This window comes from Merops nubicus, unplaced genomic scaffold, assembly GCF_000691845.1.
Source record: "Merops nubicus isolate BGI_N331 unplaced genomic scaffold, ASM69184v1 scaffold26569, whole genome shotgun sequence".
Taxonomy (NCBI): Eukaryota; Metazoa; Chordata; class Aves; order Coraciiformes; family Meropidae; genus Merops; species Merops nubicus.
The window spans coordinates 108035-124172 of NW_008633513.1; the positions used below are offsets into that span (position 1 = coordinate 108035).

At 38.5% G+C, this 16138-nt stretch overlaps 1 protein-coding gene across 1 annotated transcript in view; it reads right to left on the reverse strand.

The window, feature by feature from the left end:
• Positions 1-16138, reverse strand: part of ST3GAL3 (ST3 beta-galactoside alpha-2,3-sialyltransferase 3) — a gene marked incomplete at its 3' end in the record, with an annotated part of 137336 nt that overhangs the window by 89332 nt on the left and 31866 nt on the right. The window contains exon 2 of the mRNA XM_008948285.1: positions 9128-9175. Coding sequence (XP_008946533.1) covers positions 9128-9175 — 48 coding nt within the window. The remainder of the gene's footprint in view (positions 1-9127; positions 9176-16138) is intronic.

Genomic DNA, 16138 nt, shown 5'->3' on the forward strand with positions numbered 1-16138 from the left:
AAAAAAAAAAAAGCATTACATTAAAAGAAAAGCATCTACAAAGCTTTCATGCTTGCAGTAGAAACCACTTTGCCAGTAATTTTTATGGCAAACACTCCTCCTAGTTCCTGATGTGGTAGAGTTTTGAAATTTTTCTTGATTCCTTGTCTATTCCAATGCACAAATTCTTAATTTAGCAGCCATCCTTCAGAAGAAAGATCACTCCAAGCAGCAAAAATCCTTCAAGTTCAGGTGATGTTGTTTAATAGGAAACTGCAAAGTCACAGTTTGGGCCACAAACTGGTAACAGCTACAGAAACAAAAATCTCTCAGAACATCTGTGGCTCTTGTATAAAGTAAGCTTTTAATTCAGCACCTTGAATAAACTGTGATCTTGTAAATCAAATATTTGATAGGAAAAAAATAAACCAATTAGAATTCACATGAGATACATAACAAAAACTAAAAGTCCTTCTGTGTTTGGTTAAGCTCAGGGACCTCCTCAGACTAAGAACCACTTGTCACTACCATACATTTAATAAAAACCAAAACCTAAACAAACAGAGGACTAAAAGATAATCCCTCCAGAGCTTATTGATCAGGATGTATTAAAAGAAACAAGAGAAAAAAAAATTCTCATAGCCTTTTATAAAGAACTCGGTGGAAATAGAGAAGTTTGCTTTCTTTATGAAACACCACCAGAATTTCTCCTGTGGTAGGTTACCTAAGCAGATCACGAGCTTTTCATGCTATCACTTACCGGCAGAACAGGAAAGCCTAAACATGTACCTAAGACAAAACAATTGCATCAGATAGGTCAGTGCAAACTGTGCCATTGATTTCAACCCCATTAAGATTTAATTACCGAGCCAAGGGAAGAATTGTTTGACATAACTTAGGTAACAGAAGTTGCAGAACATGTTTGTACTTGATATTGGCACATACTCTCCATTCTCTGCCAGGACCCATATGCCACCCACCATCTCCACTGTGCCTGATGTTAGAAATGCACCTGTGAGACCTTCCTCCACCTTCCACATACTGACAGTTGTGTTTTCCCCAGGTGCTGCTTTCCTCATAACTTCCTCCCAGTTTATTACTCCTACAAGAAATTATTTCCTGTCCAACCTTAACTCCTCCGCATGTAGAAACATGCAGAGGAAGAGATCTGTTCCAGAAAAAAAACAACAAAACAAAACAAAACAAACAAACAAAAAAAAACCACCACACAAACACACACACAACTTTCAATTTTTATTAACCCTTCCTCCTTTCAAAACTAAAATCCACACTGAGCAAAAAGCACCAGAGATGTATGGGGTGTTTTTGTTTTTATTTTGTAAAAAACCAAATGTCTACAGCCACTGACCAGTCTGTCACCAGTCTTACCCATTCGAGCTAACATCCCCTTCTTCCTAACAGGAAACATAAGAAGAGGAAATGCAATAAGAGATACATCACCTCATAACTACAACAACATCTGGGCTTTCCACTGACACGGCACTTTATGAGCTTTGCAACCCAACCCCCAGAAAACAGACACATACTAGAGGCTAAGTGCCACCTTCATTGCCATGTTTCATAAGACTTACCTTCTGTTTGTCACCTAACTTTGAAAAATCACCTAGTTCAACCCCTTGCAGTGAGGAGGGATATCTTTAACTACATCGAATTGCTCAGAGCCCTGTCCAACCTGACCGTCAATGTTTCCAGAAGAATATCATAAAAGAACCTGAACAAGGTTTTACATTCTCAGCCTGTAAGAGACTTTCATCCCATGAGGGATAAAAGCAACAGTATTAAAAAAGCAAGGCAATCTAAGGACCACATTTACTTGTGGAAGCTACAGATTTCAGCTGACAATGTGGTACAGTAGTGTACAGAAGCACAGAAATGAATAAACAAGGTAAATGAAGTTTCGTCATGCCGCATAAGAACAAGAGGTCTTAGTCAGCAATAAAACACATTTCTACATTTCCAGGAGTATCAGAATTGAATAAGAACCTAATAACTGTCAACAACTTCATAATAAAGCATGCAATTAGGATTATATGAACACAAGTACAGCCAAGCATAGCAATTTCTATAAATGATGCAAATCCTGTGCCAAATTCAATGTTGGCACTAGAATGGAAATTTCTCCCATGTATCCAACAGAAATCCAGCTACCAGGCGGCGAGTAATGCATCCTCCAATGTCTGTTAACTCCATACAGATCACCCAAAAAGCCATAAAACATACAGTACAGTATCTATCCGTTTTCAAATTGCATTTTACATCTGTAGCCAATATAGCGGTAAATGAGCAAAATGGGCAGAATTTTCCCCTTATGCTACTAATCTGAAATCAACAACACCAGAATTAACTTAGCTCACTGGTTTTATTATCCTTCAGACTACCTGTAACTGATTTTGTTGATGACTTGAATACTATTCCTTCAGCAGCTAGCTACTTAGAAGCACAGTACAAATAACTCTGCCCACAGAAGGAGAAAATTTTAACTCTATGTGGTTCTAGTTCTTGATGTGTTTAACTGGTAATTGCAAGCAGATAAGGGAAGACAGAAGGTTCAGTTTTAGTTACTTTATTCAAAATGTTTGTGCTGTCAAAGAAATCAGTATGATACACAAGAGACAGAGGTCCTGTCAAGAGCAGCATAGACCACCCCAACACATTTCATCCTGTCCAGTTGCATTTGGTCTCTGTGGAACTGAGGCTCCAGCTGAGCTAAGCCGTCGTCCCTCTCTACATACATGTTCTACATCTGTGGCACAGGCCAGCTGAAGTGACTTACGCTCCAATGAAAGAGGTCAAACACCTCACATTCACCTTGGACTCACATATGGACAATCACAAAAGCTCAGCTGATGTAAAGCAATTCTGCCAGAACTCAAAAGACAAGAAAGAATTAATGAAGGGAAGTCATATGCAATGGATTAACTGAGAAGGACAAAAGAAAGGTGTTCTTCCAGGGTTAACCAAATACCACTCAGGATTACTGAGCAACAATCAAAGTACTGGATGAACAAGGACTTGATGTTGCATCCTTTCCTCAGATTTTCACTTCAACATCTTCACTGATAGAATTTAGCAATGAAAGCATTATTTTCCGAGTCTATTCAAATAACTTGCGAGGAAAAATAAAGATTGCAAAGCCAAGTTCAGAAAGGGCATAGCTGAGGCCACCTGGGCTACACAGCACTGTTCTGCACAAACTGCCTGCATATCGATGTTCCAGTTTTCTCCTCACACCCATTTACTCTTAATGCATACAAATTTAGCAGCCTTTTTCTCCACATGACATCAGGGAGAACCACAAAGATACTGGTAAGACAAAGCCCAGCCCTTGGCACCTTTCCCTGCTCTGTGAAAATACACAGAAGCAGCTGTACAGATAACTGCTTAGCCCAGGGAGTCCAGTACTAAAGGCATGCCTCACCAATCTACATCTGTGCAGAACTGTCTGCTCATTTGATATTTCCACCACAAGTGTAAAAAATGATTCTTCAACAACTTTTAATGTAGCCTCAATTAGGCTTCTTTTTTTTTCCTGGAGAGCAAAATAATTTCCTTAAAAATACTACTCTTTCAGCAAAACTTGGAATTTCACATCTATTAAAAACCTTCAGAGACTGTGCAAACTGAAGACATCGATCCTGCTGCACCAAGCTCAATATTCATTCTGCAGATACTGCACCTGATGAAAACAGACATGTTTGGTGGATATAGCTACACTAAGCACTATCAGCACAACTAGAACACAAACCTATGCGCACTCACGTCTGAAGTGGGAAAGGGAGAAATCTGTCTCCAGTCACAATCTCCTGCATTTCCTGGTGACACATCAGATCATGAGGATACTACTTACTGTTTTGGCTTTAGCAGCAAAAGCAAGTAATTTCCAGCTCTATAGCCTTCAAGGTTTGGATTAATTTTTTTTTTGTTGTTGGGTTTTTGTTTTGTTTTGTTTTCTTTACTTTTTTTTTCCCCCAATAGAGGCCAGCAAAGACATCTGGCCCAGCTTTACAGCCTGAGGAAAGCAATACACCAGAGGGATCTCCTTCATTAGACACTGTGACTACATTATTCATCCCCCAGGCACAGAAAGAACAAATAAGCCATCACTTGCTGATAGTGCTGTAGGAGTAATCCATCAGGGAAGTCTTTTGCCTATTCGTCTTACTTCCAAAACAGGTATAGTAAAACAAAAAATACGAGGTCATTCTAGGATATTATACTTTGAAAACTCTGGATACCTTAACATGGACTAACTCCTTACAATTTTTTCCCTAATAAAATTATAGCAATTTCCAATGATAGAAAAACAACTGACTGCTTTAAGTTGAATTTATTAAAGACTCCAATAAGAAGATGAAAAATTACCTCCTATGAACTGCCTATGCCCTTTTTCTTTTCCCAGAGAGTCATCTGTTTTAAGCCAGACGGCAACCTCTGCTAAATAAACAGTTGTTTCATTTACTACCACGTATCCCCTTGGCTAATGGAGTTAATGCTGCCCTACTGAATCTTCCAACATACTCTTTATTTTATAAATTGTATCATATTTCCTAATAAAAGTCAAGAACAATATTAACAAAACAGTAACCTATACTGGCTTTTAGTGACTTACAAGAGGTACTGACTTAATGCAGAGAAATGCCACATGACAGAGAAAAATCCCATTCTTACTTTGAGGTATTCTTTAAGCCACTTCTTGGCATCTGCAGCCCAACTCATCCACAGCATTATGTTCAATTGGAGGAACAGAGCATTAATAAGATGACAGATTATGATACTGAACATGCTGGCAAAGTCATGTAAAGACTATGCAACCAATACATGACAGTCATTGGCAAAGATTCAAGCAGCTCCCACAGTCTACAGCTCAAAGAAACAAAAAATGAAGTAGAACTTCATTCATCAAAAATGAAAAGGGAGAAGCATTTCTGCAGAATAAAGCCACTAAAACCAGCAGGGGGTGGGGTGGGGTGTTAATCTTTCTCATTTATTTTTTACTTTACAGAAAAATGAGGCATAAGTTCACCTCTCCTTTCCCGTCACTACCATGTCGCATTAAGACAGAAATCAGATCGGGGCGGGAAGACACAAAACTCCCAACACACTAGAACCACATCAGCTCCAAATGCTATTTAAAATTAAAATTGGTTTGCTCAAACCAAGAACATCTACCAGAGCCTCACAAGTTCTGTTAATTAACATAATACCTAAATTAATTCTCACTAACCTAGAAATCCAGGAAAGAACAGAGTTCATCATTGTAGCCACCTATACTACCAGATTTTCACCAAGAAAGCAAAAAAACAGCAAGTAATCTTCTGCAAGTCATCAGTGCTTTTCTCATGCTAGGAACCTGTCACTATCCTACCAATTTGGTATCTGATGATTTTCAGTTGTATTCCTATTCCTGGCCTCCATCCATACAACTCTCCACCCAAACCATAAGAAATCAGTCACCAAATTCACCCTGGAGTTGTATTTAGGAGGACAGACACAGGTTTCTTATACTTCACAAAATGGTTATCTGAGCATCTACATCAGCTGAAGGAAACAGAAAGTTTCCTTCACGGTTCTCACAGCTTCTTCAAAAATTGTAAAGGACTTTAGCACAAGGAATTACTAACAGCAAACTATCTGACTGCCCCACTATCACTGTGAATTCAGCATCTGGAAGCATGGTCTTGCATGTGGTCTTTCACAAGCACATGAGCCATAACAGATATGTAACTCTAAACCAGATTTTAAAAGCTCCATTTTCTTTGCATAAGTCAAGTGAAACTTTTGGTAAGAGTTAAGAATTAAATTGAAAATAAAAAAGCGACAACAAAGAAGTTTATGTATTCAAACAATTTGAGCAAGACCTAGGCAACACCTTGATGCTTGAGATGTTGGAACTATTGCATTCTAAGCCCACAGTGAGAACAATTGTTACACAACTGGTGGCCAGTACTGCAATCAAACACATCTAACAACAGAGTAAGCCTACAGCCACGAGGTATTTAGAACCTCAGTATTTCCAGCAAGCACATTAGCAGATGGGAGAGTTGCGCATTCAGTGCACTCCTATCCTAATGAGTCCTAGAGAAGAAAAATTTAACTTGCTTGCTCTCTGACACATGAGGTGGAAAAAGTCTTGAATAAAAATAGCAGGGGTATAAATCTGACTTTCAAGGTTCACTGTCTGATTTGCTAGCAACAAAGTTAAACAAAGCAACTACAGAGGGAAAGGAAAAAAAAAAAAAAGGGAGGGGGAGAGTACTTGCTGTCTATGGGAAGCAAATGAAATCAGGTCTTCTCAAACACCATGTGTCCTGCTTAAGGTTTTCCAAGTTCAGAGCATGACTCTCCCACTTCTGAAATGGTTTCAGCTGAAACACTGGCCTAGACATCACATCAAACATTTATTTTTGCTGCTTAAACTATCTTTGAAAGGAAAGGGCAGTCATGAATAGAATCACAAAAACATCTGGCCTTCTGAAGGCCAGACCACAGCGTGAGAAGCTCAGTCAGTTCAGTCTCGCTCCAAGCATATTTCATTCTCATGTTCTCTAGGCTAGTAATCTTCCATGAAGCAGTACTTTTAGGCTCCATAGCCAGATGATCTTCTGAACACTCAGTTCAGAAAGTTTATCCAGAATAATCTAGAAAGTGTCACTAATCTGGCATATAAGGACAGATTTACAGCATCCCTGAAAACCAAGATTTGCATGAGGGACAAACAGTTAAGGGGAAAGCCAAGATAAGGACAATCAGTTCAAATAAAATACAGAAGCTGCAACAAGGTATTGCCCTTCACATGGTACAATTACAAAAGAGCAATTCTAAGAAACTGTTAAAATATGCAAATGTGTCAATGAGTACTAGCTTTAAGCAGCATGAAATCTTAACAGGGAGAATATTATTTACAGCTGTGTAATTCTGACTAGCAATGAAAAAGGTATACGTATTCTTATGTTTCCAAGTATGTAACTTTAGTCCCTTCTTACCCCAACCTGAAACATCACCTACTAGGAATGGCTGGGCCTGGAGCTGCCATTGTTTCTTTGAGTTCTTTCTGGGCTCTCTCTTTTCCTGGGTCTGCAGCAAGGTGAGATGGGATGGACAGCGGAACCACAATAGCCACAGTTTTTCTCTCTCTCCTTCCTGTTCAACAAGGAAAGCTGTCCCTCAGTTGGATAGACATTACACATCTTGACATCTTATTATATATATCATTTCAGAGCAAGTTAAAAGTTTGCAGCACAGTGAATGCAAAGTGCTAAATATGAAAGCAATAAACATACGCCTCTATTGAGCGTTTCTGAGCCTCCCTTCTCAAATATATGAGTTTTCTTTATCTTTCTTCAATGAAGAAATTCAATCTTGTTGCAGTGGAAAGGTTTACAAAAGATCAAATTTTACTGTATTACTCCTAACCGACCCAGCTTGAGTTGCAATATACAAACAAAACAAAGACCAGTGCTTTTAAAGCAGGCTTACACTAGCTTGTCTCCCACCCTTGATATTAAAAGAACTCCAAAACACTGGAGCAGTTGAACTATTTTTCATAACTAAGGTTACCACCCTATTGGTAGTATCATAATGCAACATTTATGATGAACTCCATAAATAGCCTGCATTGGAAGCTATCCACAGAGTTAACTCTTTTCATATCAGTTAGAAGGCAAAACAAAATTCCATAGTAGGTAACACTTAAGTTTTATTTTGGGACAAATTCTGGTCTTAGCTGTACCAACATCACCTCAGCATAACTCCATTGTAGGGTAGGTATGCCAATTCAGACATACTCAGCTGTAATCAAAATATTGCCCTGAATTTTACTCACAAGTTTTGCATCTCAAACCTATGCAACTTCCCTCCTACTTTTACAGAATAAAGAAACCATCACCCAACACAGGAGGAAGGCAACAACACACTGGAGTTATGAACAATATCAATTAGTAGAAGGGAGTTAATAGAGGGTCTCTTCCCCCCATAAGCACAACATATCCACTCTGCACTCAGCACTCTAGAGATGCTCCCACATCAGACCATGCATCCACAATAGATCCATTTCCAGATACAAGTTTTGAAGAAGATACAGGGAGATCAGAAAGCATTTGGAGTGTTGTAAACAAAGCAAGTTACTACCACTTGCTTGGAGGGTTAGTACATCAGAAATCTGTGTTCAAGCTTTGCTGTTAGTGTCAGGCAGCAGGCTCTCTTTCCAACTGTGCAGGCAGAAGACAGGTGCTATGTTGGAAGGCAGCATGTTCCCCCTGTCAACCTAAGAGGAAAGGCTAGTAAGCAAGATAAAATACAAAACCTTCACTTGGATTATTTTTTGTTTTCTGCAAGACAGTAAGTACCCCCATCTTTTAAGTGTTAAGGGCATTTAAGTTATAAGAGTAATTCTTAGCCTTTCCCTTGCACTTCATGTATCATTATACATACACTATAAACCGAGTTTCATCAAGGATCATGTTGACTACTGTGTGCCTTGGCTACAGTTCACATATTACACTGAGCCAAATGGATAGTTACTGGTTTCATGAAGTGCTCCCAACACAAAAGAATTTTTGATTTCTGGTTCAGTTTAATTGAAGATCATGTTCAGGTTTCCAAAGGAAATTAGATTGGGCAGAAATTGCCCTGGGGTTCAATAATACTGGTCAATCTCCACCCAAAAAAAAAAAAAAATTTCCAGCCCTATTTGTTTAGCCATGACTCTTTCGCCTTCTCCTTCCTGGAAGCATTCCTGATGTCTTTCCCCAAATAACTCAACTGTTTGTTTAGCTGAGAAACTCTCCTAGTAGCGTGGAATGGTTTTTCTTCAGCTGGTGGGTGACATCATCCTAATGCCTTTTGCCTGAGAGAAGCAGCACAAACCGCATCACTAATGCATGTAGCATGTCCAGGTCATCTTCCTCGCTGGGTAATGGAAGGGGTCCCACATGTCAGCCTTCATGTCACACTAGGACCCTTAATACTTCCACTACACTCAAGAAAGGACCTATTTACCCACTTTGCCTAGATAGTCAATTCCCACGAATGTCTGACTCGGTGACCTGCCTCCCAACATGGCTACCATGTGCAGTTAAGTAGAAGCCTTGTCATGAGGTGGGAGATAGAGAAGAAGGCAATGTTGTACCTGAGCCTATTGTATGTCCAACGGAGTCAAAGGAAAGAACCACTGAATCTGTAACACAAGAGTACAAGTTCATTTTCCCCTTTTTCTTGGCACCATTTCTTGCTGTAACATTTTCTTGTTGTTTTTCTTAAGTAACTCCTTACGCTCCCTTCTGCCAGGAAGCAGAACAACTTCTTTGCCAGCCAGACAAAACAACAGGCAGGATGCCGGAGTATGCAACAAATCACCATGTCATTACCCAACAAAGTAGGTACAATTTATTGAAAATAATTTCATTTTATACCTAATAAGCATGGTCAGCCTTCCCAAAACTAAGTCATAATACGCTTTTGACTGTTAGACTTGAAAGATTTTCTTATCAAATATATCATCAATATTTTGGCCCCACTTAGAGGTCTTGGTGTTACAATCAGCTCTTCCCTGACACTTTGCTAAACCAAGTATTTTGTGCTCCTTGCAGGTCTCACCACATTTTCCACATTTACTCACACTAGTGGCATCCTAGCTGAACGCAATTTATCAATATCCTCCACCTTTGCACTATATGCAGCAAACATGGCAAGTATCAAGCAAATAGAACCTCTCTACTTGGTACCCTCTTATTCTGAAACCTCAGGATCACAACAGATAAGTTCATCCCTGACTGCAGTGCCAACTCTTGCTCACCAGCTAATGCCCAATACTTTTAGTCACTGTTTCATATGATGTGGCACACTTTGATTCAACTGTGGTTAACAGTTCCTATTTTTCACATGTGCAACTTGACAATTGGCCACATAAAAACCCTCACTGCCTGCTTGCACTTAGCTCAGCCCATGATCCAGACCCCTTTATTAGTTATTCATTTTCCTCACAGACCACTCTTTCAAAGTCTACAAACTGCTTGAAAAATTTATCAATAATAATTTGATATTCTGTTCCACATGGAGCTGCAATATTGTACCATGCACAATGGTAGGGTTTTTTTTCCCCAGCTTTATTCTTAATTGAAACAAACTGACACTTACTTTGGTAGTGAGCCTCACTGTTTGCCATCCATCTTGATGCCAATCCTACCTGAAGCAGAAAGTCTACTAAATTTTGCTCAACGACCAGTGGACCAAAACTGGACCCAGAACTTAAAGAGAGCTTGACAATAGGTAAAACACAGCAAGGAACAAACCACTCTGACAGGATTAACAATTTTGTGGGGTGAGAAGCTTCAGCTAGGTCAGGCTTTTGCTGCACCACCTTACATTTGGGCAGGCTATCACAGCAGACATTGACAGCTACCATGTTTCAACTGACAGTAATTTGCCATGGGACCAAGCCCTTGGCTTTTCTGTACTGTACATCATCCTTGTGCTTATTTTCCAGTTCTTACAAATTCAGTAAGAAAGTGCTAATTTTTAAAATAAATAAATATAGTAAAACTGTTCATTTAACTGGATATAAAACACTTCTTAAAAGTAGATCCAACACTATGGTAGTAGCATTTAAAAAAAAAAGTATTAGTCTCAAAATTTATTCCAATAAAAATAAAAATCCATCTGGACTTAGCAACTCTATTTCCTCTTTTGGGAATAAGATCCAGACATCTTTATATTATTCTAAATAGCAAGGGGTTTAACTCATTTTACTTGTGTTAAATTCATCTGCCATCAATTAATTCCAAAGTTATCTCTGTGGGGTTCTACTTTTAAAAAACTGTTGAGATTTTTATCAACATAAAATATTGCTTTGTAGTTAATGTCAAATTTAAATGTTGTTCATCTTCCTGCAATATATTTTGTGTTCAAACACTACACATGAAATATTAAGACTTATCTAAGTGTCTGAAAAGCATTGTGAACACCAAATTAATACTATTATTGCATCCACAAAAATAGTATCATGTTTCACTCCCTTAACTGAGAACATTATCTTCCTCCTATAAACAATAAAAATAAAATTACAAGCAGAGTAAACATGTGAGTTCCCTTTTCCAATCCAGTCCTCCACGTGACTATTAGTTTCAGGTTTTCAGCATCAAATTAACTGAGAACAACCTGCATTACACTCAATTCCCCTCCTGCCCCCACAAGTAATTTCACAAACTATAGGTCTTTATTAAAATACTGTGGTTATTTCTGAAGTTAGCACTTCAAAAGGGAAGAAGTTATAAATTTGAAAAAGATTCAGAAGATAACCATGTGTCACCTTTCTTCCACCCAGACAACTATTTGCATTGAGCCAAACTCAGAGCTGCAGGTTATTTATGTCATAAATTGATGCAGATAAGCATTACTTTGAGGCAAACCATACACGCAGCATCCATATGCATAAGAAGAAAACTTTCTTTGCTTCTAGCTTCAAATCTCTTCCAGTCACCACTCAGTTCAAAAACCTCCCAGCTTTCTAGACTATTTTTTCCAGAGACAAAGGGGCTGCTCAGTCTGTGCCCCATGCCTTCCCCCAAGCCCCTGAGTTCGCTCTATCTTTCAAAGGCAATCTTCAAAGACTCCATCTTTCAAAACTTAATAAGATACAATGTAAAACATACCCCTTTAAATGCACCCTTGCTTTAAGTGCCAAGAAGTGTTTATGTCTGAAGGACCAGTCCCTAACTTTTCAGCTACCTACTTCCATGAAGTAGCTTAAATGTCTTTTCTCCTGCCTTCATGTTCAAATCATGAAATCTGACATGAAATAACTTGCCAATATGCACAGCTTAAGGCTGCACACACCACAATGCCAGCCTTTTCCATCTGTTTTCATGTTAGCTACAATTGTTTTTTTCAGTGGCTACAGCACTTCAAAAAAAGAAAAGGAAAAAAAAACCAACAAGATATAGCAAAAATCCAAATGCAGTTCTGGATCTGATCCAATCTATAACAAGCAGCAAAGACAGCAGAAACCCTCGCTTATTTAGCAGGCGCTGAGTGCCAGGAATAAAAACAGCTGAGACCTCACCAGCCAGACTGCTGACTTGCTTGGGAACACTTTGTTTCAACTTTGGGTCAAAGTTGCATTGGGACCTATGCTCTGAGTCAATTTCCCCTCCCACCCACCATCCCCATAGAGCATCAAAAACTGGGCCCAACACACGAATCTGACAAATCATAAAAAGAAAAAAATCACCCAAACAAAAATAAAACCAAACCAGTGCTTATGCAGGGCTACCTGAACATGCTCCATCATAGCCCTTTAGAAATGTCATATAAGACCCTTCTGCTCAGAGAGCTCACTGCTACAGAAAAACACACAAGGATCCAGTGTGGTTCAGAAACCAGGAGCTCCAAGACAAGCGGTGCAGAGAGAGACTCAATGCTGCTCCAGCAATGAACTCAAACTGTTTCAACAATGCCCCACACCTGATGTAGAGCTGAACTTGCCTTTGAAGGGACACAAATTCTTCTGTCCTGAAGTTAAAAAATTCTGCAGATCCGAGGTGGCTGCTTTTGTCCCTGCACTTGCACCACAGTTACCTTGCAGTCCAGGTAAGTCACCCAGGTATGAGGGCTGATTATATTTCTACACAATGGATGCACTTCAACTGTTGTTGACCCCTCATCTCAGCTCTTCACATGCACACACACCCCTTCCCACTCCATTGTTGCCCATCTTCGGTGTCCTGCATATCCCTTCTGTTCATTATGTTAATTGTGAGCTTTCTTGTGGCTTGGATAACTCTACACCACACTTCCCTATCTCCAACACAGGCAAATTATATTACTTGTCTTGCCGCATATATTGTGCAACTTAGGTCCAGGCACTTTGGAATATGAGATAACTGGTATACAGATTGCTTACAGATTGCCCTATCTTTTAGTCTCTGAACAGAAAAATAAATGGAGCTTTAGGCCTTCATAAAAAGAGTGATGATCCTGACCAACAAATTTCAGATCTGTAGGAGACAGAGGGAAACAAGATCATGCTGAAAAACACCTTAAGTTTCATATTCCAAGAAAGAGGTATGGACACCATAGGAGAAATGCTTAATCACACATGGATACTGTACTCAAGAGATGTGTGGAAATAGCTCTTAAAGCCCAGCTGTGCCAAGTTCCTGAAATCAGGTAACAGCAAATACACAAACTTCCAATGCAAATACTGTCCTTGTTTTTGATTTCATCATGGATGAAAATGCAATATACAAACCAAAAGCAAGCAGTGGCAACAGAATGAGAACAGCAAATATAATCCTCATGTAAGCAAGGCCTGTATATAACATGTATGTTTACTGAAGTGCAGTTTCAGAACTTCAGTTTAGCCTTTTACAGTAAGTCCCTCTGAGAAGCCACCAATTTTTTCACTTTTTACAGATTCTCCCATTGGAAACCAAAGAAGCTGAACCAACAACTTTTTTTTTTTTTTTTTTAAAAAAAAAGCACCACAAAACCAGACTTTAGCAATAAACCAACTTCCCTAGGAGAAAAAAAAAAAAAAAAAAAAAAATTGTGTGCTGCTTTGGAAGTGGTCCTGAGAAACCACAAACCATCAGTCCCATTGGAGTTCTAAGAGTTTAATAATAAAGGCTTAACACAGCCTCAATACCACATACTATTACAGTAATATGCTCCACAGAGCAAGCCAAACAGAGAATACAATAATAATAGATCGCAGCATAAGGCTGTAATCTGGCACATCCTCACACAGAGACTCAAGCTCTAAGGCCTGCATTGCTTCCTTGTATGCATGAGCACTGCTAAGTTTCTCATTCCATATGCCTGCTCTCCAGATACTCAGAGGGACTCCTACAGAACTGCAACCTGTATTTAATAACATTTTGTGTAATTTCTACCTCTAGAGCTTGATCAGAGACCATATCTCCTGCAAAGCTCCGTCACCTGGACTGAGGATGGCAATTGCAGTTGTTAACTGTAGAGAACATTTTGATTCAGACTCAGAATAAAAAGAAAGGTCTTAGATGCTGTTTTTTTACCACAGAATTAGAAGACTACCCATAAAGAAAGGGTCTGCCATTCAGCTGTCTCCTCTCCTTTTCCAGCCAAGTACTGAAAAGGATAGGACGAAACACCCCATTAGCCATCAAAATTTACTTTCTGTTTGAGATCAATATTCTACAACGTGACATACACCAGGGAAGGTATACTTAATGCACAAAACACTTTGTAACTTAATGACAAAAAGGCCAATAATGTTAAAAACTATACTTATGTTTCATCTAGTCAGAAAATGAAACTCACAAAAGCAGTGCCACTCTCCAAAAACACACTAATTGTGAGATTCATTTGACAAGAAGATTTGTCTCAATGTCCCAATGAAAAAATATTTGAGGGAAAAAAAAAACACTCTTATGGTGACTATGCAAAATTCTGGATAATTCTAATATCCATAGAATTGAAGGGAATTAAATTATTTCTGTTCTATTTCACAGAGATCTCACTTAGATACCTAAAGCATGAACATCCTTCCTCAGATTTGGTAAAACACCACAACAATTTCACCTCCAAAACAACAGAGCTAAGATTTTCAGATTCAGATAATAAAATACCATGCCATAAGAAATCACCATCTTTAGCTAATATATAGAAAAGGCAACATTACAGAAATCACTATGAAGCATCTTTTTCCCACAAAATGAGCAGCCATTTATTTTCCTGGACAAAAAAGGACAGATACACATTAGGATCGTGCTCAAGAAACATCACACGAATGCATTGCAGTCATTTTATTTGAACTGGATGTTTGCTTTGTTTTCCATTCACAAAGCCGAAACATTCTTACCTGAGCACTGAAATAATAAATTCAGCTACAGGCAGAGATCAAATCAAGTTTTACCACTGAAAATGCGAGCAAACAAAAATAACAAGTATCTGAAAACTAAGAATTACATTAGAAACAGCAACAGTATTAGTAACAATCACAATTCTGTAGCATAAACACTAATACACTTACTAGCAGACATCAAGCAAACAAAAAATATTTTACTAAAACTAGAAAATTAATCACTAGAATTGCTGTGGTCACACTTGACTGAGAATCTTTTTTACAACCTCATGCACTCACTGGATACACGACACTGTAATCCGTGTGACTGTTTCCTACATCTCTTACAAGAAAGAAATCACTTTTTCCTGTTGTTAACACTCCCCTGTAACCTACAGGTGCCACTAACTTTTTTCTCTCAGACTTATCAGTTAATGTTATTAAGTAAAATACAAAGGAGCAGTTACATGTCTAAACTTAGTCTGACTTGTTCTGCTCTGATTCAGACCAAAAGCAACCTCTGAGATGAATGCTTGCCTGCTTCTTCCAAACAGATCTATCAGTCAGATGAATAAAATACATTAGACAGATTTAATATCAAACCAATCTAACTGGACCAACTGATTGGTCTAAGAAATCAAGAAAACCTAGAAATATCCTAATTAAAAATCAGATATCGTAATGCTAACGGCTACACAAATAGAAAAATAACTCTTGTCCAGTATGTGCTTTTTAAACACAGGAAGGAACACCCCAAAAAAACCCAGTTCATAACAGAAAAATTTAGAGACAAGAATATAAACAAGTATTCACACGCAAAGAAGTAAAGACTTCTGTAATTCATACTTTTTTTTCCAAAACACACACCAATTTTCCAAATTTACAAGAAGGATATTTTATTAATTATTTTCTTGTTGCCATATTGTTGTAGTATTCCCCGCCTGCACTTAGAAGTTACTTTACCAGGAATCCTTCACTTCCTAACGCTTTGATTTGCTTGCTGAAGACAAATTTAGGGAAAGGCCAAGTCATTTGTTCAGTCTCATGATAAATGCCATCCTACTAGTATATTAAGTATCCTACTTCTGCATTAATGTTGCATTCCCTTCCACTGCTTACTTTATTCTGCTTTATTGAGCTCTTTTCTCTATAGGACAACTGATTTGCATACTTCACCATTTTCTGAACACAGCGAGATGGCTCCATGTTAATAGCATTAGTCACTACAAGAACATCTTCCATACCATGGCCTCAAGGATGCTCTGAGTTACTCATATCCTTCATTTAAAACTCAAGGCACTCATTATGATATCCCCTACA